General features: G+C 36.4%; 2 protein-coding genes and 1 long non-coding RNA gene across 3 annotated transcripts in view; 2 read left to right on the plus strand and 1 right to left on the minus strand.

Moving 5' to 3' along the window:
• The window catches only part of LOC137176724 (immunoglobulin superfamily member 10-like), a 60,861-nt gene that overhangs the window by 33,165 nt on the left and 3,859 nt on the right, over positions 1-23,837 (plus strand). The gene's annotated exons all lie outside the window — the stretch shown is intronic.
• On the minus strand, positions 8,096-22,362 carry LOC137177105 (uncharacterized). The gene is made up of 3 exons (XR_010925964.1): positions 21,607-22,362; positions 20,939-21,054; positions 8,096-8,938 (listed from the first exon to the last, which is right to left on the minus strand). It is a non-coding gene; the product is annotated as an uncharacterized lncRNA (long non-coding RNA).
• LOC137177087 (nectin-4-like) lies at positions 11,876-20,380 on the plus strand. The gene is made up of 8 exons (XM_067583204.1): positions 11,876-12,014; positions 12,142-12,231; positions 12,815-12,904; positions 13,065-13,316; positions 13,624-13,953; positions 15,490-15,819; positions 19,752-19,842; positions 20,277-20,380. The coding sequence occupies exons 1-8, from the start codon at positions 11,891-11,893 to the stop codon at positions 20,314-20,316; spliced, it is 1,347 nt and encodes a 448-aa protein (XP_067439305.1). The 5' UTR covers positions 11,876-11,890; the 3' UTR covers positions 20,317-20,380.

Below are 23,837 nucleotides of genomic sequence, written 5' to 3' on the forward strand. Positions count from 1 at the left end.
TTAAAAATGATCAGTAAAATCTTAAAACCATTTCTAAAATGAACAGGGAGCCAATGGAGAGAAGCCAGGATTGGGGTGATGTGATGTCGTCTGTCAAAATGAGTAAGAAGCCTAGCGGCTGTGTTCTGAACTATTTAGAGGCGAGACAGCGATTTTTGTCTTATGCCAGAAAGGAGGGAATTACAGTAGTGTAGTCTGGAGACAATGAGAGCATGGATGATTTTTTTCTGGTCAGTGTGAGAGAGCATTGGCTTAATTCTAGAAAAGATTCTTATTTGGAGGAAGCAGGACTGGACAACTTTTTTAATGTGCAGTTCGAAACTTAAATCAGAATCAAATAGTACTGCTAGCTTTCTGGCAGTGGGTTTCATGTTGGTGGATAGGGGACCGAGACTGATGGGATTTTTCGGATTTGGGGGACTGAACGGTATGATTTCTGTTTTTGAGTTGTTGAGTTGAAGGAAGGTTTGTGCCATCCGACAGTTGACATCACTGAGACAATCTACAGCAGCAGCTAGGCTTCTTGGATCATTGGGTCTGAGGACAAGGTATATCCATGTGTCATCTGCATAGCAATGAAAAGAAACGTGTCGTTGAATAATTTGGCCAAGTGGAAGCATGTAGATGAAACTACTTTTTTTAAAACGTTGCTTAAAAAGGGAAGTTTAGAAATTGGTCTAAAATAATTAAAAACTGAAGGATCGAAGTTAGGTTTCTTTAAAAGGGGTTGTACCACAGCATGTTTAAAAATAGAGGGAAAAAAATCAATTTTCTAAAGAGCTATTAATAATCAATAAAATACTGGGGCCAACTATATCAATAACTTCTTTGAAAAATTTTGTGGGAATAGCATTAAGGCTGCACATGGATGGGCTTCATGTGGGCTATGATATCAGATAAAAATGATAACTAGTATATCAACTTATACCCTAAATATATGTAATTATGTTGTTTAAACCTTTAATTAGTTTACTTGAATAATCAAAAGAGTATTTGTTGCTTTATGTTGTATCTAATTTGATACACACATTTTCAACATGATTTTACTAAACTTATTAAAATAAGTTACCAGATATTAATTATACGTTGCATCAATACAGTAAATATTCCTATTGAAGTATCAGTAACAATTCAAATGTTTTTCTTACCTCAATTTTTTCAGAATTGGCAAAAATATCCATGAAAAACTACATGTGGGTCTCTGATTTGTAACGTCCATTTTGGATGTCCCAGTTGAAGGTCCTCTGTTGCATGCCTTTTGCACCCTGGTGGATTATCTGTGCACTGCATGTATCTGATAGTATACATCATGTTTTTCAGGGGAAAAAAATATCCCACTGATGATGTAGAGGTCTCAAAAACTCAGGTATCAAATATGATTCACTTAGTGTTACAGGATTAACCCTGTTAAGTCTGAACCATCAAATAATTGCAAGAAAATTCTAATTATTTGAAAATGGGGTGTTTATTAGACCGTCTGACAAATTTAAAAAAAAAAAAAAAAATTAAATAACTCTTTGCATATATGAGTTTTGTTATGTATCATATTTTATACATCTGGAATTTTTTGCAATGTATTGCTCACAGCATGTTTTTTTAATCAAACAAAAACATACAGAACTTTCTCCTTTAAATTTTTCCTCAAGTAATTTCAAACTTAGAAAATAACATTTTTTCCATATTGTATGACAATGTCACACATATTATGTTGCCGCTACATAGATCTTCATCATCAACAAACCCACCGATGGGACTGACAGGGTGAAAGAGGAACCTTTCAGTTAGTTTGGTTCATTTTTTGATTCATTGTTTGGTTCACAATGTCACACATATTATGTTGCCGCTACATAGATCTTCATCATCAACAAACCCACCGATGGGACTGACAGGGTGAAAGAGGAACCTTTCAGTTAGTTTGGTTCATTTTGTGATTCATTGTTTGGTTCACAATCTCTTTATTTTGCGTTGAGGTGGTCGATAAAACAGTTTCTGTCCTTGTTCACCCATGTTGGGAAATAATCAATGCCATCCTTGCCCTGACTGAACTTTCGCTAAGCTTTATTTCTATGTTCTATCTTTACATAAGTCTACTGCTGAAGGGTAATGCAGGTGTATCTACACCCCACCCCCAACCCCCCTGTCTGTTTCACACTTCCATCTAATTATATTGGCCTACATAACTACTTATTTTCACATTGATAGCAACAGAGATCAGTATAGTTGAGTTGAAACTTTCAGCAATGACACAAGCTGCAGTCATGACGATCTTTTTTGTTTTGGGAGTCTTTCCAAAAGGTGAGAGAGAGATGTTACAGTAGTTTGTACTTTTACAGCAGTAATATTTTCTGCTGAGATTGAAGGCACTGTGGAGGATTCCTGTGTATTTCTAACTCTAACCCAAAGTGAATGCTTTGAGAAGAAATATTGAATCCTGCTGTTTTATTCTTCTTTTCCGCATTAAAAGTGCGACAGGTGAATGTTTCTTGCTGGTGAAATGAGGTGGGGAAAAAAGAAAAGAGCTTTCAGAAGAAAAGTCTCTTTTATGTATCCTGCCTTGCTGTCTTCTTCTATCTTTGCCTCGTACACACACCCGTGACCCTCATTGTGGCGTTAAAGCGTGACAATATGCACGAAACGCAGCATCTTCCGCAAAAAAAAAAAAGAAAAAGAAAAAGAAAGAAACCCGATGTTACCGTATTGTTTCTTTGCTCCGTGGGACACTTAGAGACCAATACACTGTTTTATATTACATTTTAGAAACAAATCTATGTATGTTACATGTAGGACTATATCTATTCTAGTGATAGTAATGTTAATGATATTAACATTACGAGCTAACGTTTGGGTGACACTTTAAGAGGACACACAACCACCACAAACAAACGTTAAACAAGAAAAAGGGAGGACAGACAGGAGGACGTGGCCGTGGTGTGAACTGTCTTGGAAAATTAGACAAGGTAAGCATTAGTTTTGTTTGTAAATGTGTCAATATATTTCGTAATTCTATTGTTTTTCACTGCGGGGACAAGACGATCTGAATAAATATTTGCAAAGATAACTGCAAAACAGAAATTATTTGGAGTAAAGACCTAAGAGTCCCACAGTTGAATATGTGGGCAGTTGCGCATGTTGTGTTAAGTATCTAAAAATATGTTAAATGTTTGACGTGCAGGGCTGTAAACCTCACAGCTATGTGAACATTTAAAAATAAGGGTGGTGTGGCTGAGTGTGCACATTTAGGCCAAAATCCGCCTGCATGGCTTGGACACGTTTTATGCTGTCATTTCATTTGCTTATTTTTTCGCTGACGTGACAACTGTAGAGCCGGAATTGGTCAGCAAATGGTCATCGCAGTTCCCTTAATGTGATTATTTTTGTCTTTACATTGAAACCAACAGAGATCAGTGTAGTTGAGTTGAAACTTACAGCAATAATGACACAAGCTGCAGTCATGAAAATCTTTTTTGTTTTGGGAATCTTTTCAAAAGGTAAGAGAGAGATGTTACAGTAGTCTGTACTTTTACAGAAGTCATTTTTCTGCTGAAATTGAATGCACCGTGGAGGATTCCTGTGTATTTTTACTTCTAATCCAAAGTGAATGTTTTGTGAAGAAATATTGAATCCTGCTAATTTATTCTTGTTTTCCACATTAAAAGTGCGACAGGTGAATGTTTCTTACTGGTGACAGTTTTTATTTACAGCAAACTAAGACAAAAAAGCAACATTTCCATTCATGCATTAGTGCATAAGAGGATTTTGTTTCGTTTTTCAGGACTAGTGTTGAACTGCTGATCACCCAGAGGGTAAAGGAGGGAAGAAGCTGTAATAGAGGCTCTGAAGTAGAAATCTATAACAGAAACTGTGTTGAAATGTTCACATCAACCTAAAGTTCACACACAGCTTAAACCCCATATTTCTTTTCCTCCATGCAGGTCTAACAGCTGTGATACAAACACAGCAGACTGTGATGGCAGCAGTAGGAGAAGATGTTCATCTCAGCTGTCAGCTCATGCAGTCTAGAGATGTTCTTCAGGTCACATGGATGAAAGTTTCACCTGAGGGGAAGAAGAAGAGTCTTGGCAGCTACAACAAACACTTTGGAGAAACAGTGAATGCTGGTTTTCAGGGGAAAGTGGAGTTTAAAGATGCTGGACTGCAGCACAGCTCCATAGTTATCAGGAAGGTGATGGAGCAGGATGAAGGCTGCTATCTCTGTTTGTTTAACACGTATCCTGATGGTTCTCTGACAGGCAGAACCTGCCTCCAACTCTATGGTGAGCTCCTTTCTTCACTTTTGAAGACATATTCGTGGTGTATTACAGTTTTAACTTGTTTCAAATTGATGGCAGTTAGAAATGATGGCTGTTAAATTGTCTGCATTTCATGGCTCAATGATGGCAAGCAAATACTTCAAACCACTAAAAGCATGTTGTACATACTCTGCATTTCACACATTTTGCATCCAACTGTCATAAAAGCTGATTTTTATTATATCCCAAATGTTAGACATGATGGTCATGATATTTAGATTATATTATAATTGTAACAAATTCCTCAGTTTGTGAAATGAAATGTACTTTAAGGCATAAAAATGAAAGATGCTGCCCTATTGTGCATTTTGTGCACAGGAAACAGAAACAACTTATATCACAATGACCAAGAACCCAAAGATTTCTTAAAATGCTTGTTTTATTCAGTCTAAAGCCCAAATATATTTGATTTATAATGTTTTAAAACAGCAACTTGCTCCATGTGATATTTTTTTAATGTTTTGTCTTTGCAGAGCTGCATGAACCCATTCTACAAATCAAAGAATCAAACTCTACTGAAGAGACAGTTGTGTCCTGCTCGGCCACAGGTCGTCCTGCTCCCACAGTAACTCTGAATGTCCCACAACAAGACCTCTACTTCTCTCACAACAGCACAGTCAGTGTCACCAACACCAACGGTACAGTCACCGTCACCACTACAGCTGTGCTGTCTGGTTTCCATCAAAACGGTGCAGAAGTTGGATGTGCAGCAAGACTGCTCTCAGTCCCTGAAATTCAGGTGTTTAAGAAGATTCCTGCAGTGAAACCATCACCAACTGATGGTCAGAAACACTTCCAAAACCACAGATTTATAAATTGATTATCACTTTATGATTCTGATTGGATTTCATTTTCCAGATTTTGATGAGGAATCTGGATCCAATAAGAGTAAGTTAATCTTAAAGTTGTCTCAGGTTTCACATTTCATCAAAATTCACATTTAAACTGTAGTTGCTTTATGAATGATTAGTGTTTCATATCACATTTTTTCCTCTTTTTCTCATAGATTTCACTTTGATCATTACATTGATCACAGCAGATAACAGTGATTCAGTGAATATTCACGTGGTCTCCTGTCATGAGCAGCCACTTCCCATTTGATAGTTGCATCATGAATGTTGTTCCATATGACAAATGTTCCTTTTTTTCTCAGGTTCCACTGTGATCATTGTGTTTGTGGTGTTGGCCTGTGGTTGTGTTGCTGCAGTCATCGCTGTCCTGCTTAAACGAAAATATAACAACAGGTAAGTCTTTCAGTCAATATCTATTGTAATACTTGTGTCTGAGTTAATATTGAAATGAATGTTTGTTCAGCTTTAACTTTTCTTAAATCCTTCAGTTTGTCACACAGGGACTCAGTGATGAATGAGACGCCCAGAGCAACAATTACAAACATTTATGAGTAACACACTTTCATACTATCATCATTCACTTGCATATATTTATCATGTATTCCTAATTATTTCTGATCAGCCTCCATCCTGTTGTGTATTGTCACTTGTTTTGATTCTCACTAACTTGCCTCTTTGTCAAATCAGTTTTATTTTTGTAGCCCAAAGTTGCAAATTTGTCTCAGAGAGTTTTACAATCAGTACAAAACATGTTTATTCACATTAAGAAGATACACAGACAGGCGTGTTGCAGCTGCAGGTGTTAGAAACATGCCATTTGAGTAACCCACCAGGCCAGGGAAGAGTAAAAGTTGAAGTACAGTAAAGTTAGGTTTGTGCATTCAGAAACTCCTATTACTCACCGCTGGCTGTGATAACATGTTAGGGAATGACAGGTATTTAACTAGTTAGTAATGTAGAATTTTCTTTTGTAACTTTGTCTTAATATCTGATGTGTCAGCTCAGCTAACATTAGTCATTGAACAAACATGGGAAAAGCTATCCTAAATGCAAGCCAGGAGGCAAAATTAATTTGTCAAGTCACTTCTCTTGTGGTTTTTAAATAGTCATAGACAAAGACAAAGATGAAATTACACTGAATGTAAATAGTGAATGTGTATGATTCCTGTAAGATTACGTTTTTCTGTAAAACTATGAGCATTTAATTTATTTTTTCTTGATTACATATTAAATATTTCTGAACATGAATACTTTCTCATAATCTTCATTTCTCATCAAGCAGTGGTTTTGTTGCTTCCTCTTAACTTGGCGTTAGATTTTTTTGTGTTGAGTTAAAAAGAAATTTATAACAGGAACTGTGTTGGCGTTTTCACATCAACCTAAAGTTCACACACAGCTTATACCCCATATTTCTTTTCCTCCATGCAGGTCTAACAGCTGTGATACAAACACAGCAGACTGTGATGACAATTCTGCCTTGTGACTCCACCACGTATTTTGTAAATTCTTGTTGATTTACACCAATTTATTCTTGCATACATCCATATTTTTCTAAAAATTTAAATAGATTCTGGTTTTGTTCTTTGCACTATTCTCTGCTGCTCATTTCCTTCTTTTTTATTTTTTGTCACACAAACCTTGTAGCAGCAGAGATGAAATTACAGATCATTGAATGTAAAAAAAATAACGTGCAACAAAATAAAGAAACCATCAGAAGCTTCAATCTAGTAATTTTCAAGATTGACATTTATTGATAGATCCTCAGATACATGTTAGACTTTGTGTGACATAAAACATTTTTCTTCTTCCTCTGTGATTTTTGGAAAGTATTGGTTAAAATTGGTATTACTGCTAATGCTGCCACTGCTATTATGTCTTCTAATGCTAATGAAGACAACAATAAAGGAGCTATCAAACCTTCATTTTCTTTATAATGTCATTAATTCCCAACTGTGCCTCAATGTCTGCTGCAGATTTTTTCATAAGTAATTTGACAACATGGCCGCTGGAGGTCGCTGTTTATACAGATTTACTGTGGAAGTGTTGAGACATGAAGTTACTAAATCCAGAATAGTCTATGTCAGAGCCATATAGAGATGTATACAACTGAATATGTGGCATTTTCATATAGTGCGGAAAAGTTTTCTTCTGTTCTCTGAAGCTAGTTGGTTACATTTGTCTCATTTACAGTCATTTACATAATACTTTCACTAATCACCCTTCTGAGCTTGTCTGCATAATGCTGACAACATAGCAGGAAGAGCATGATAGTCATACATTTCAAATATTGCCAATATTGACACTGACAAATTGTATATTCATCCAGTATGTGCAGTAAATGTATTGTAATAGCCCACAGGTAGGTAGACACAGCAAAAGTCAGTAACTTCAATGTGTGATTGTGCTAGTAATGCAGATTTATCTTCTTTATAGATAAGAAAAGTACCCTGCTGTCCACACTCATCCACATATTTATGACAGTTGGACATTTAAGCCAAATAACACTTTCAGTTATTTAGTTATTTAGTACTCAGCAGTGGAGGAGCTTCATGCACACTGCTCTGCACTGTTTTGCCTTTTCTCCTTTTTCACCTGCTGAGAAGAATTTTTGGTGTTCAGACACCTCAACTCACCAGTGTGGTGAAATGACATACAGCAACATTTTGATCCAGAAAGAAAAAAATAAAAAGGCTCAGCTAGATTTACATGATCAATCTCTGTTAAGCAGCTGATGAACTCGACACAAGATGACAAAAATTAGTGTTTTAAGTCTGTTTCCATTTGTTTAATGATTTGATGAATAATTACCACCAATGCACATACACAGAGTATAAAAATATTATAAAATGTATCAATTTAATGTTGTGATAAACTATCATTTTCATTTTTTAATTGTAGATTGTTTTGATCTGTCAATAATTAATCCTCCTCATTCTTTATGCAAATTCTGCGTTTTAAATGCTCATTGAACATCATATCTTATGCTTCAAAGTTTGTTTTTTTTCTTCGTAGTGGCCAATTAAAAATAGATTTGAACAGATGAAAGAAAACAAGAACACCACAATGAGAAAAAGAGCCAGAAAGCCCTCAGAGGGTCACACACACATAAGAAGGGGGCCTGACTTGTTGTGGCCTTGCAGACTGCAGACTGCTGCTTGATAAAATCATGTCAGTGTTTCTCATCTGTCACATCAGGTATCAGTATTACTGCAGCCTACAATTCATTACTTTATTATGATTTACCTGCAACAGAAACATTTACATCTCCAACATCATATTACTCATAAATCCTTTTATCAAAATAGCATATAGGAAAGGATTATGTATATTTAACATATATAAATGTTTGTTTTTTCAGCCTCTCACATCATATACAACAAAATATAAAAAAGGAAGAAAACTGAATTGGCCTCTATAGTTTTGAATAATACTGTACTGAACTTATGTTGTAGTTTCTTGTGAAGGCTGTGACAACTAATCAAAGACTGATGGGTTTCACCTGATCTGAACTGTTGCTGCTGACAAACTCTGTGAGCTGATCGTTCTCAGCTGGTCTTGATTGCTGACGAACTGGTAAATTAGAGCCGAGTGAGCGGGAATGTGTTTACTATGGGAGGCTGGTTAGCTGGGGGGAAGACTGTCTGTACTGGGGGGGTGTCGGTACAGTCACCGTCACCACTACAGCTGTGCTGTCTGGTTTCCATGAAAACGATGCACAGGTTGGATGTACAGCACGACTGCTCTCAGTACCTGAAATTCAGGTGTTTATGACGATTCCTGCGGTGAAACAAACATCAACTGTTGGTGAGAAACACTTCCAATCCCATCAATTTATACATTTATTATCACTTTATGATTCTGATGTTTTTGTTTCTTATTCACTGAACTGTGATTCAGATAATGTTCACATGGTCTCCTGTCATGAGCAGCCACTTCCCATTTTATATTTGCGTAATCAATGTTATTTCATATGAGAAATGTTCCTCTTTTTCTCAGATTCCACTGTGATCATTGTGTTTGTTGTGTTGGCCTGTGGTTGTGTTGCTGCAGTCATCGCTGTCCTGCTTAAACGAAAATATAACAGGTAAGTCTTTCAGTCGATATCTATTGTAATACTTGTGTCTGAGTTAATATTGAAATGAATGTTTGTTCAGCTTTAACTTTTCTTAAATCCTTCAATTTGTCACACAGGGACTCAGAGATGAATGAGATGAACCAGAGCAACAATTAAAGACACTAATTATTTCTGATCAGCCTCCATTCTGTTGTGTATTGTCACTTATTTTGATTCTCACTAACTTGCCTCTTTGTCAAATCAGTTTTATTTTTGTAGCCCAAAATTGCAAATTTGTCTCAGAGTTTTACAATCAGTACAAAACATGTTCTCTTTTTTGGACCATTGAGTACTTGTTTTATTAAAGAAATATGATACGTGAAGTGATGCAAACATGTATTAATGTGCTTTTTTCAGGCGCGTTCAGACAACGGATGTTTGAAGATTTGAAGGTTCAAAGAAGTTACATTTGACAACAAGGAGACAAAATTTATTACATCACCAGTTGTAAATATAACTATGAGGTGGAACACTTTAAAGTATTTGATATATTTGTTTATATATTTCTAAAAATCAATCTTTGAACAGTTCTTTATTTTCATATGAAAATAGTAAATGTTATATCATGCTGTTGCAAAGCAAACCATCTGTCTTTGTTTTATTTTGTTTGAATTATCTTGTTTTTTCATGTGAAAATGTTGTGTGTGTGTGTGTGTGTATATAACACATTTAGTGATGCTTCTTTTTGTTTTTGCTCTGTTTCTGTCGTTTTTGTAGATCAAAATTTGTTGCCACTGGGACAAAACTTAATATCTTCAAATAGAAATTCTGTTTTTATGAATCTTCATGTCTAGAAGTAGTTTTCGGTTAAATCAAAAGTGTTATTATGAGGTTTTAGAACTGTGACAAGAAGCTGTGATGATTTATTCTCTTATTAAAAGGCAATACTGCAACTATCAAACCCTCATACTGTGGTTAATAATGTGAAGTAAAACGGTTGGATGTGATTGCGCAATATGGCCACCAGAGGTCCCACTGACCTCAAATGTACTGACGAAGAGTTGAGGCGTTTTGAGAGATCAGGGAGTGAAATGAGGCAGCGGGAACTCAACACTGGTCGGTCGTAGTTTTATGTAGTAACCATGGATTATTCTGCTCCAGTTTCACATTACCTGTTCAACAAAATGAAAATAAAAAAATGGTCTTGAGCCCAAACTTTACCTGTTTGAAATACCAAGAAGCAGTTTTTTTTTTTTGTAAAACCAGGAACATTTCTTTAATTTTCGCCTCTCAGAGGGTCTCTGGAGTAGATAAGTGCAGAACCCCCCTGGGGTCAGTTGAGGGAAAAAAAGTCGTGTAAATCTGTGTCAGATTCATAATCAGTGCGCAGGGCACGGATTCGCAATCCACCACGGACTTAACAGATAAATAATATTTTCCAAAATTTCTTTTAGTAAAAAAGAATAGTTCTTTCAGCAACAAGCTCCGGTGCAAAGTCTGAAATATTTGTTTATAATTTTATCTGGGCACTTTACAAAACACAGTTGTACACAAATATGTTGCGTGCAGCGTGTAAACTTTCCATTGCACTTTATCGGAGGGTTTTGCCAAACTTCGGAACATTTACAACTCCCCTGCTAACGTTACACTGTAAGTTTCCAAAAGGAGAAAGACACGCATTTCATGTGTGGGATGATGTTTTGGCTCAGACATTAAATCAAGGTTTTATGCTGTTCTCTCCAGACACATGTTTTACACACAGCACGCACGCCTCAGCGCACATACAAGTTACTGTAACTGAATTTATCAGAAATTTGCATTTGTGCTTTAAATACACAGATCGGTGCGCACGGATTCGTAAACACGCGTACAGATTTACACATGGCTCTCTTTTCTCAGGTGATCCCAGGAGGGATCCTCGTTTTTTGAGACCCTGTACGTACCAACCACAATCTGCTGGGTTATGTGAAAAATACAATCTAATTTCTTTCTCAGTTTCAATGCACATTACGTGAAGACGCTTCACTAACGCTAGCCTCAAAATTACGCCATGCGCACAGCCCCTGACTACAGGTATTCACACGTACTCAAAGGAAAATATCTTACATACCATCATTTGTGGACTGACATTTCAGAAAGCCCCGGATTAGGCAACAAGGACATATTGGTAAGAATATGTCTACCCGTCAGCCCCTGGTAATTTAAACTGAACTGACTCAGAGGCAGACAGCTGCCTCGGTGTCTGCCCCCACCTTTCTGCCTCACATACACACCCGTGACTTAGAGTTTGGTGTTAAAGGATCGCAACTCAATGAGTAAAACGTCGGCATTGTACGTTTCTGCAAACCACGGATACGTTGAATGTTAACGTTTTAGTGTTGGCCATTTTCAGTTGAATATTGATGTTTTACGATATGACAACGCTATGCTTAAGGTCTGCTTAGGTTTAGGCACAAAAACCACTTGGTTAGGGTTAAGGAAAAGATCATGGTTTGGGTTAAAATAATAAAATAAAAATAAAAACGTCTGCAAATGTCCATACGTCTTGCTAAAAACACCCGGTTTTGTCTACTACGTCACTTTAGAAATGTTGATATGATACGTATTGTTGAAATGTTGATAGGCTACGTATTACACATATTGATTCAACGTATTCGTGGTTGCAGAAATGTACAATGCCGTCGTTTTATTCTGGCGACCAGGCTGAGACTCTTCCGCAAATACAAAAACGAAAGAAACCTGATGTTTCCGTTAATCCACTTGACTGGATCGTTTCTTTACATCGTGGGACTCAGAGACGTAATACGTTATTTTATATTACATCTCAGAAACAAATCAGTGTATGTTACTGTTTCATATGTAGACCTACATTTATTCTAATGATAACTTTTTTTTTCTTTCTTTTTTTTTACATTGATACAAACAGAGATCAATATAGTTGAGTTGAAACTCGAGGCAACGATGACACAAGCTGCAGTCATGACAATCTTCTTTGTTTTGGGAGTCTTTCCAAAAGGTAAGAGAGAGATGTTACAGTAGTCTGTACTTTTAAAGAAGTTTTTTTTCTGCTGAAACTGAAAGCACCGTGGAGGATTCCTGTATGTTTTAACCCTAACCCAAAGTGAATGTTTTGAGAGGAAATGTATTAAATCCCACTGGTGAAACGGTCGTCTGCTGATGGTGAAAAACACTTCCAAAACCACTGATTGATAAATTGATTATCACTTCATAAATCTGATGTTTGGGTTTCATTTTTTCTGGTTTTAATGAGGAATCTGGAACCGATAAGAATAAGTTAATCTCAAAGTTGTCTCTAGCCTGTGTTTTCCTGTCTTCTTAAAGAGACTACATTATTATATAGTATTATTTAGAGTCGTCTGTGTTTAAAATGCTTAGAGGAACAAATATATTTTATTGAAAATCCAAAATATGCTTTTTTGAAAAATATTTTTTTCCTCAGGTGACTGGAAGACTGGAAGTTAAAGCTTATTCATGTTTTTTATGTTGCCTATTAGTCATCCATTATTGACAGTAGCATAACAAATGGATATCTTACCTTAAGTATGCTCTTACCAACATTCAGCTGTTTTTAATTTTAGCCTGGGCGTCACAGATCAGTGGATATGGAAATACAACAGCTGATTATGGCGGTGATGCGTATTACAGGTGCACACTGCAAAACCCCACAGGTGATCATATTCTCCTTCTCTAATCGTCTGCAGCCTTGGTTGTTTTGTTTTTAATGTTTTACTGGTGTAATTTCTCTTTCAGAACACCTTCATGATATGTTTTATATAACTTTTCTCTATAAATATTGACTGGAGGATAACCATCTGGGATTCCCCGCAGGTGTGCTCCAGGTCACGTGGCAGAGGCTGTTCAAGGATGAGTCTATAGAGTATTTGGCAACCTACAGCAAGCGGTTTGGACAGCAAGTGAACGAGCCTTACCGGGAAAAACTAACGTTCACAGAGGCATCTCTCAACTCATCATCTATCACTGTGAGGAATGTAACGTGGGAGGATGAGAGCTGTTATATTTGCTCGTTCAATGTGTATCCAGATGGGTCCCAAAGAAGACAGACTTGCCTCACAGTGCAAGGTAAATTACAGGAAGACCATGCATGTAGATGGAAAAAGAGAAAGAATAGTATTTTTAAATTATGAGCAAAAGTTGTACATCTAAAGTTTAAAGTCGGTTGTCTGGAAGAAATGTTATATTCTTGCAGACATGCAGTGGTTGAGGCCCAAAAATAAGACTTTTTGCTCAAAGTTCTGACATTTGAACTTTTTATATGGCCCCGATTCTGTGAATTCAAACCACAAGTACTCAAATGATCAAATAATCTCTTGTGAGAATAGTTGTAAGAATGGCTGAGGTACTCAAAATGTTTCAATTCTCTATCAAGGAATATCCGAGGTGAAAACAGACGTGCAAGTTACAGACAGAGGAAAAGAGGAGAAAGATGTGAAGGTTGTGTTTAGCTGCTCTGCAACAGGTAAACCAGCTCCCTCCATTCAGTGGGTCGTTTCACCTCCTGCGACCAGCTCAGAAGAAACAAAGACTATGACAGCAACAAACAGTGACCACACATTTACCAGCAGCCGCAACATCACACTGAAAGTATCTGCAGACTGGAAAGGAGATGTGGATTGTCTGGTGAACAGTGGAAAGAGGGGACAGAGGCTGCAGAGGATTCCTTTCTTTCCTGAACATGTGGAGGACAAGGAAGAGAGAGGTATGCATATCAGTCATTTTGTATCTGTTTTACTGTAACAACAACTGCTGTCTTTAACTGGTATCTACAATAGTTAATTGTGAACTGCCCAATGACAACTACTACACTTTTTCTGATAACCAGTGTCTGGTTCATTAGAAAGGAAGTAACCGGCCTAAGAAGTCCTAGAAAATTCCCAGCAGTATAGCATCTTTGTGAAGCGATGTCACTCTGTCCACAGTGTGATGTTGAGACAGAAACAGGTTTATAATGGGTAAATTTAAGTGACACTGTAATGGTTTCTGCCTTAGATAACCAATACCCCCTGCCAGTGTGGATAAGGCACCGGCAGGAGACTGTTCTCTATCTTTGACCTGGGTATTGAACCCAAAAACTACACACGAGACCACCTTAGCCTGCTTAAGGAGCCAATATTCAGCTTAGCTTCTATAGTCACCAGCTGTCGTTGAACCACTCTAAAACGGGCCTATTTAGTCAGCCTGACAGCCACATTACAACATAAATGTGTGGGTGCAAATAGGTGTTGGAGGTGTGAAAGTACTCCAAGATGACCCCTTAGCAGGTTATCTCTGGAGGAGGTGCACTTTGTCAGCTGAGGGCACTCATCCGGTTTTATAGGGCAACTTCAATGCACTGACTCTAACATTTTTAGCCAATTCAACATATATAAGTAAACCTTTTAACCAGTTATTCTTATTATAGATTCTATGCTGAAATTATATCTCTATCAAAGGTGCATCAGGTTAATTTTAATCAACGAATATAGACCTGTTAAAAACTTTTAATTAATAAACATTGCATGTTTATCCTCAGCAATTTCCATTATAAACTTTCAATATCAATAAATTTAGATCTCATGTCAGCCATATCTCAGGAGAGGCATCTTTGCTTACCTTAAAGAGCTACTCAGAAAACCTCAGAGATGAGCACAAGCCAGGAACTTTGGTTGGAGTGTATAAAAGCAAAGTCTGAAATATTTGTTTATAATTTTATCTGGGCACTTTACAAAACACATATGTTGCGTGCAGCGTGTAAACTTTCCATTGCACTTTATCGGAGGGTTTTGCCAAACTTCGGAACATTTACAACTCCCCTGCTAACGTTACACTGTAAGTTTCCAAAAGGAGAAAGACACGCATTTCATGTGTGGGATGATGTTTTGGCTCAGACACGTACCAATGTGTATCCAGATGGGTCCCAAAGAAGACATACTTGCCTCACAGTGCAAGGTAAATTACAGGAAGACCATGCATGTAGATGGAAAAAGAGAAAGAATAGTATCTTTAAATTATGAGCAAAAGTTGTACATCTAAAGTTTAAAGTTGGTTGTCTGGAAGAAATGTTATATTCTTGCAGACATGCAGTGGTTGAGGCCCAAAAATAAGACTTTTTGCTTCAAGTTCTGACATTTGAACTTTTTATATGGCCCTGATTCTGTGAATTCAAACCACAAGTACTCAAATGATCAAATAATCTCTTGTGAGAATAGTTGTAAGAATGGCTGAGGTACTCAAAATGTTTCAATTCTCTATCAAGGAATATCCGAGGTGAAAACAGACGTGCAAGTTACAGACAGAGGACAAGAGAAGGAAGATGTGAAGGCTGTGTTTAGCTGCTCTGCAACAGGTAAACCAGCTCCCTCCATTCAGTGGGTCGTTTCACCTCCTGCGACCAGCTCAGAAGAAACAAAGACTATGACAGCAACAAACAGTGACCACACGTTTACCAGCAGCTGCAACATCACACTGACAGTATCTGCAGACTGGAAAGGAGATGTGGATTGTCTGGTGAACAGTGGAAAGAGGGGACAGAGGCTGCAGAGGATTCCTTTCTTTCCTGAACATGTGGAGGACAAGGAAGAGAGAGGTATGCATATCAGTCATTTTGTATCTGTTTTACTGTAACAACAACTGCTGTCTTTAACTGGTATCTACAATAGTTAATTGTGAACTGCCCAATGACAACTACTACACTTTTTCTGATAACCAGTGTCTGGTTCATTAGAAAGGAAGTAACCGGCCTAAGAAGTCCTAGAAAATTCCCAGCAGTATAGCATCTTTGTGAAGCGATGTCACTCTGTCCACAGTGTGATGTTGAGACAGAAACAGGTTTATAATGGGTAAATTTAAGTGACACTGTAATGCTTTCTGCCTTAGATAACCGATACCCCCTGCCAGTGTGGATAAGGCACCGGCAGGAGACTGTTCTCCAGCTATCTTTGACCTGGGTATTGAACCCAAAAACTACACACGAGACCACCTTAGCCTGCTTAAGGAGCCAATATTCAGCTTAGCTTCTATAGTCACCAGCTGTCGTTGAACCACTCTAAAACAGGCCTATTTAGTCAGCCTGACAGCCACATTACAACATAAATGTGTGGGTGCAAATAGGTGTTAGAGGTGTGAAAGTACTCCAAGATGACCCCTTAGCAGGTTATCTCTGGAGGAGGTGCACTTTGTCAGCTGAGGGCACTCATCCGGTTTTATAGGGCAACTTCAATGCACTGACTCTAACATTTTTAGCCAATTCAACATATATAAGTAAACCTTTTAACCAGTTATTCTTATTATAGATTCTATGCTGAAATTATATCTCTATCAAAGGTGCATCAGGTTAATTTTAATCAACGAATATAGACCTGTTAAAAACTTTTAATTAATAAACATTGCATGTTTATCCTCAGCAATTTCCATTATAAACTTTCAATATCAATAAATTTAGATCTCATGTCAGCCATATCTCAGGAGAGGCATCTTTGCTTACCTTAAAGAGCTACTCAGAAAACCTCAGAGATGAGCACAAGCCAGGAACTTTGGTTGGAGTGTATAAAATACAAATCAGTTTTATTTGTTTTTTTTACAAAAATGAGTATTACAAATTGTAAAAAGCAAAATACAAAACTTGAATGCAAAAGTTTAAAAAAGGAGAAAAACCCTCCCTAGGTTTTAAAGAAGTCAAAAAAGCCTTAAATGCAGAAAGGAACAACGGAGGGCAAAAGGTCAAAAGCAAAAAGGGCCAAAAAGCAAAAGAGGCAGAAAAAGCCAAAAAGGAAAAAGCCTTGAGACGTCTTTAGCCTCCAGTTTTATATCATTCATCTTAAAGCATCTACATCTCAAAATCCATATATGGTCACCAACCAGACCTTCAGCAAACTATTGGAAATTTATTGTTTGTGTTGCACAACAAAATTCTTAGAATTCTAATAATATAAGATATTTTCATCATTTCCAAGACTTCACGGTGGAAGGACAAGGATGTAGTGTTTGTATCAGGGGCAGAAACCACAATCGCAGGCTACTGACTTCCTGCTGAGCTAAGCAGAAGTTTTAACTTGCACTTCCACAAGTTTAGTTACAGTTCAGCTCAACTGACAATATTTTCCATCATGTGTTTTAGTTAATTGTCAATTTTCATTGAGCCTTTACAGAAAATTATTTTAGAGGTAGGTTTGGTTGGAGTGTGTCTCGGGCATACTGGGTGAGACCTTTAACGACACTAAAACTGACTTTTGTCAATTTTTGCTCATTATCTCAGGTAAATAAAACATTAACATTAGAAATTTCATTAGCTGTAGCTGTGTTTTCCATCATAAGTGAAAAAGGCCCCTTTAAAATGAATAGATGTACAGTTTATTCTGTATTTTTTTAAATTATTTTTCACTTTGTAGCTGACCAAACAAAAACTGAAACAATTAGTCAGTTGAAAGAAAAATAATCAGCAATGTATGTAGAAATGGTACCTTCAAGTCAAAAGCCAGGGCTCCAGCGTGCCCTGATCACTTTGTTTGCAAAGTTACCTCGCACAAATGTCCGTCTGTTCCATAGTCTTTGCTGCTAAGATTGTGTCATGTTGTTTTGGATCTGATTCAGGAGAGAACATGCACTGATGTATTTGCGAAATTTATGTTTCGAGTAAACAACAGAAAAAAGAAGTGAAAACCAACTGCTATTGTTTGTTTATGTAGCATGCGGAGCTTCTGTGAACCAATCAGAACAGAGCAGGCTCATCGGGAAGGGAGCCTTAAAGAGACAGAAAAGAGAATTCTCTTAAAGAGAAACGGTCTGTTTCAAAAGTGTTTTTTTTTCCCACTTTCAGCGAGGGTGGGAGTCAGAAGACTCGCCCTACTCTGCCTCTGATTTGCTAATAGTCATTGCCTTCATTGGTTAGGTTGTTTAGGTTTAGGCATGAGGAGTGAGATGGTTAGGAGAAAAATATTAGGGTCAGGGCCAATCAAAAGGCAGAGTAGGAGTGTCTTTGGGAATGCAGGTGGGGAAAAAATAACATGTTTCAGACAGAGGTTTAATTGAGGGGCAGCATAAAGAGCCAGTATAAGATAAATAAGGAGTTTATTGAACTGTAAAAAGATATTCCAGTAGAGCCCCAGAATATAAATGTGGACCTGGAAATGTGCATGATATGTCCCCTTTAATAATCATTTAACTAATTTTTCATGCAAAAAACACCAAAGATCCATCTCTAGTCTCTGCTCTAGTCTAGCTCTGGTCCAGCTTTCAAATGTGAGGATTTTCTGCTTTTCTCTGTTTCGTATGATTATAACTGAATATCTTTGGGGTATGGTCTGTTGCTTGTTAAAAAAACAAAACAAGATATTTGAAGATGTTATCTCAGGCTCTGGGAAATGACTGGAAAGTGTTTCATTACCTTTCATGACTTTAATGACATTTCATAGACTTAATATATAGACAAACTCCAGAGAGAATGAGTGACATTCTTATTAGCTGACTGCAGGGTATATATATCACAGATGGAGCTCATTTACAAAAGTTAAGGCTATTAAGTAGTCAAACCCTCTAAACAGACAAAACAAAAATGCATTATGCAAACACTGGGTTCTGTCTTCCTCTAAAACTCAAAATGACTAATCTGAATTAAATAGTATATCACACCTTATAGCATATACTAATATAATAACACAATAAGCCTGGATGTTTTTGGATGAAGAATAAACAACAGGTTCTGAACATATTTAATGCTGTTAAAGTAGTAGCTATGTTACCTTTACCAAATGGTAGGCTACTTTGAAACAACAACAACAACAATAATAATAATAATAATAATAAGCTGACTTCATGAGAGCTATACCTCTGCTATAATGAAATAAGCTTGCAAGACAAGTGTGTTCCACATTATTGTTTAGATTCAATAAGAACAGCAAAAATAATTATTAATTTTATGATAAACCAGTGTATGTTATGATTCAGGGATGATATCAAGGCCTTTGACTGATGCAGTAAGAAAACGATGCCTTGTTGACTTGCAGTCAGATTGCAGAATTATAGATGAGAGAACAGTGCAATGTAAACGATAGCACAAGCAGCAATTCTATGTGGAAGTAATAAACATCTGATTAACAAGTGCAGATATTGTACAGTATTTGTATTTATCTCTTATCTGTATTAAACAAGTGGCATGCTAACCCTGAACTCCTTAATTACAATAAAAACAAATAGTTTAATATGAAAGAAATAAGATAAATATAAACAACTTAAAAGTATAAAGTCAAAAAGTGTACAAATATATATAAATAAAACATGCAAATGAATTCAAAACTAACTCTAAAAAGTTATTTCTCTTTGGGAACAAACCACATTATGAGATCATCAACATCTAGCTTAAACATTTTTCACACTAATGTTAGTAGAAACAAATGTAATAATCTTCTTATCTGACTTCTTATCAGTAATAAATAAACTACTTAGTTATGGATGGTGGAGTTGCTTTTGCTAAAGTGCTGGATGAATGTTGTTTTATATGACAAATGTTCCTTTTTTTCTCAGATTCCACTGTGATCATTGTGTTTGTGGTATTGGCCTGTGGTTGTGTTGCTGCAGTCATCGCTGTCCTGCTTAAACGAAAATATAACAACAGGTAAGTCTTTCAGTCAATATCTATTGTAATACTTGTGTCTGAGTTAATATTGAAATGAATATTTGTTCAGCTTTAACTTTTCTTAAATCCTTCAATTGTCACAATGGGACTCAGAGATGAATGAGACGCCCAGAGCAACAATTACAGACACATTTTCATACTATCATCATTCACTTGCATATATTTATCATGTATTCCTAATTATTTCTGATCAGCCTCCACTCTGTTGTGTATTGTCACTTATTTTCATTCTCACTAACTTGCCTCTTTGTCAAATCAGTTTTATTTTTGTAGCCCAAAATTGCAAATTTGTCTCAGAGAGTTTTACAATCAGTACAAAAAATGTTCTCTTTTTTGGACCAATGAGTACTTGTTTTAGTAAAGAAATATGATACGTGAAGTGATGCAAACATGTATTAATGTGCTTTTTTCAGGCGCGTTCAGACAAGGAAGGTTCAAGGAAGTTACATTTGACAGCAAGGAGACAAAATTTATTAGATCACCAGTTGTAAATGTAACTATGAGGTGGAACACTTTTAACTATTTGATATATTTGTTTATATATTTCTAAAAAAAAAAGAACAGTTCTTTATTTTCATATGAAAACTTTGACTTTGAGAAGTATTTGGATGATTTTAAGCTCAGCTAGAACTACTCTCATTCCACTTTGACCAGTAAATGTTATATATCATGCTGTTGCAAATCAAACCACCTGTCTTTGTTTTATTTTGTTTGAATTATTAACTTGTTTTTTTCATGTGAAAATGTTGTATCTAATACTCATTTACTGTTGCGTCATTTTGTTTTTCCATTTGTTTCTGTAATTTGTGTAGATCAAAATTTGTAGCCACTAGAACATAATTTAATATCTTCAAATACAAATTCTGTTTTTATGAATCTTCATGTCTAGAAGTAGTTTTTGGTTAAATCAAGAGTGTTTTTATGAGGTTTTAGAGCTGTGACAAGAAGCTGTGATGATTTATTCTCTTATTAAAAGGCAAAACTGCAACTATTAAACCCTCATACTGTGGTTAATAATGTGAAGTAAAACGGTTGGATGTGATTGCGCAACATGGACACCAAAGGTCCCACTGACCTCAAATGTACTGACGAAGAGTTGAGGCGTTTTGAGAGATCAGGGAGTGAAATGAGGCAGCAGGAACTCAACACTCACATACGGATGATCCAGATGTGTCTGTTCTTGAACAGTTTCTTTAAATAAGAAGAGATATCAGAGTTAGTGACACACCAAACACACACACACACACCAGCTCTTCTGTGCTTTCCAACAAAACCACTGACTGCATCATTTTACAAGGTTTAAAAACACTTTAGGGAGAATTTTTCAGCTGGACAGAATTTTTCTGAGGATGAATCCAAGGACAACTCCGAAAGCAATGATCAATGCAGTAACACCACAGTTTATATTAATAAATGATGTTTCATTTCACAAAATTCAGAGTACATCACGTGTTCCTTCATTGTTTCATATAAACCTGAAAGTCAAGACCTTGTTATATGTGACTGCAGTGAATTTCATTCAAAATGAGATAAACATGTATGACAGGTAATATCATTAAAGAAAAATACTTTTTAAATGATATACTTGACTTACAAAATGAGAACAGATGTTGAAAAAACTGCATGTAAATGAACCACAGTTGATATAATCATATTGTTTAAGAGCATCTGATGCTTTTAAGTCATGAAGCAAAAAATAATAATGTATTGAAAATATGAAATATGAATATTACAGTCTCTCACCTGTGATGTTTTCTTCTGTGGATAAATCCCAGGATAACTCCAGTTATAATGATGAATACAGTCACACCAACAGCAGCACTGGCAATTGATATTTTTGTGGAACTTGTGGCCTCTTCATCCTCTACAGTGGCACTGGAATTTACTCAAATTGTAAAACAAAAAACATAAGATGCTTCTGTTATATTTTATTATTTAAATCTGCAAATCGAAGCTAATAAATTACCACAGCCAAGACTAAAAACGATGTAGGTCATTACTGTCAGCACTAATGCTGGTTTAAATACTATATTCCTGTTATAATTACTGCATGCTTTGATTTAACCTGTAAACCTCAAGTATAGACATCATACTACCATGTTAACAATACAACACAATGGAAAATAATCACTGTAAATTTAATCAAAGTATGAGGAAAAATACATAACATGTGTTTACCTTCCACAGTGATATGAAAATGGAGAGTATTTGTTCCTTCAGGATATAAACACTCACAGCTGTAGTTCCCACTATCCACTGGTGTTAAACTGGTCAGGTGAAGAAATATAGTCTGATTCTTTTTCATAAGTGTGAACCAGGAGTCACATCCATGCTCAAAGTCCTGTCCATGTTTATACATTAAGCTACACTCTTCTCCTCTGCTCCTCTCTGTTCTGATCTTACATATTATAAGTGTGATGATATTCAGTGTTTCATTGGTGCATATCGGAGTGACATATGGTTCTCTCCCAGTGGTTTTCACAGGAGTCACTGCAAACAATTAATAATTAAAGTCAGTATGAAACATAAAAAATATTTAATTGTTCTATTTAAATGATAAATGATTAAAACTGTACAGTAACTTGGCTGTTGTTATACGCAGGTAGCAGCAAAAGCAGAACAAACCACAGTTTCCAAACAGCCATGCTGGTCAAGAGGTCTGAGCAACAGTTTAAGTGCTGCTGGCAGTGAAAACTTTATTGTACTGAAGAGGGGAAATCACATGTCTATGAACTGTTCTTTAGACACCTACGAGCTGGTGTGATGTCTTCTTACAAGGAAATGCAAGACATGACTGCTTTCATATTAACACACTAACGGGGAAACAGAGTAGAATACAGAAAGAAAATATGTCAGATCTTCAAACATCAGGTCTACAGTCATGTGTTCAGACCACTCTTGGAGCTGGATCCACAAGAATCCAACTAATACAAATTATCACCTGCTTTATATCTTACAATATCTACACTTAGTAAAAGTTGTACATCTTGTAACATGATTTAACTGATATATTTGCTTTGCAGTCATCACCATGTGTATGAGTTGGATACAGGAAACAGCATGCTCTTATCACCTTGTAAAAAGGAAACTGCTGCTTCCTTTTGCTGAACAGCAACTATATTCTACAGACTAGTTTATGTGACTGGCAGACATCTTTCAAGCAAAAGCAAGGTTTGTGTGCACAAGTCAAGTATTATAGATATCTGGGATATTTACTTGTTGATCACAATTATACACTTCCATTGCCTGATATCTATTCTCAAATTCCATTAATTTATATCAATAATAAGAATCAGAAAATGGCCTCAACTTTTGTGATGAAACTCCAACTCAGGAAGGATGTGAGGTACATTACTCATAACAAGGTTTGTGTGTTAAAAAAAAATAGTGATACTAGAAGAGGGAGTTATATGTTACATACTTTATTGTGTTTGTTGATTTTATCGGCCACTGCAACAGTTTTACACAGAGCATTTCTGAACAAACTAACTAACTCACTACCAAGTAAGCAGTTAGAATCGGAGATGTTGAGGTTTCATGTTATTAGTCATGTTGTTAGCTTTTGGAAAATATCAATCCTATCTGATTGAAGAATGTGACTACAAACTTCTAGGTATTAGACTCATGAAACAGCATGCAAGAACAAGTCACAATGCTAATAACTATATTAAGATACTGTTGTGGACCTGAGATATATTAGACTCACACCACTATCCATAAACATGTATCTCTTACGATCAAGTAGTGAATCTACACACAAAGTCCTGTGTTTTCTTGCTGTATGTTTTCATAGATTTCCCAACTTGGATCAGTTTCTCTTTCATCTATTTCCTGATCATCCAGCTCCATTATATTGCTGGCTGGATTTGTCTTGGTGTCATGTTGACGGTGTATTGAGGAGATAGTTTGGTAGAGATCATTTCCTGGCCGCTGAAGGCTTGTGTAGGGGTCATGTGGGTCATCTGGGTCCTATA

Source organism: Thunnus thynnus, chromosome 24 (assembly GCF_963924715.1).
Source record: "Thunnus thynnus chromosome 24, fThuThy2.1, whole genome shotgun sequence".
Lineage (NCBI taxonomy): Eukaryota > Metazoa > Chordata > Actinopteri > Scombriformes > Scombridae > Thunnus > Thunnus thynnus.

What these genes read in the sequence shown, in the direction of transcription:
- LOC137177087 (XM_067583204.1), top strand. Translation starts at nt 11,891, where the DNA reads ATGCCGTCGTTTTATTCTGGCGACCAGGCTGAGACTCTTCCGCAAATA. An exon ending in TTTGGGAGTCTTTCCAAAAG is followed by an intron (nt 12,232 to 12,814) that starts GTAAGAGAGAGA and finishes TTTTAATTTTAG; the next exon opens with CCTGGGCGTCACAGATCAGT. An exon ending in AAACGAAAATATAACAACAG is followed by an intron (nt 19,843 to 20,276) that starts GTAAGTCTTTCA and finishes TGCTTTTTTCAG; the next exon opens with GCGCGTTCAGACAAGGAAGG.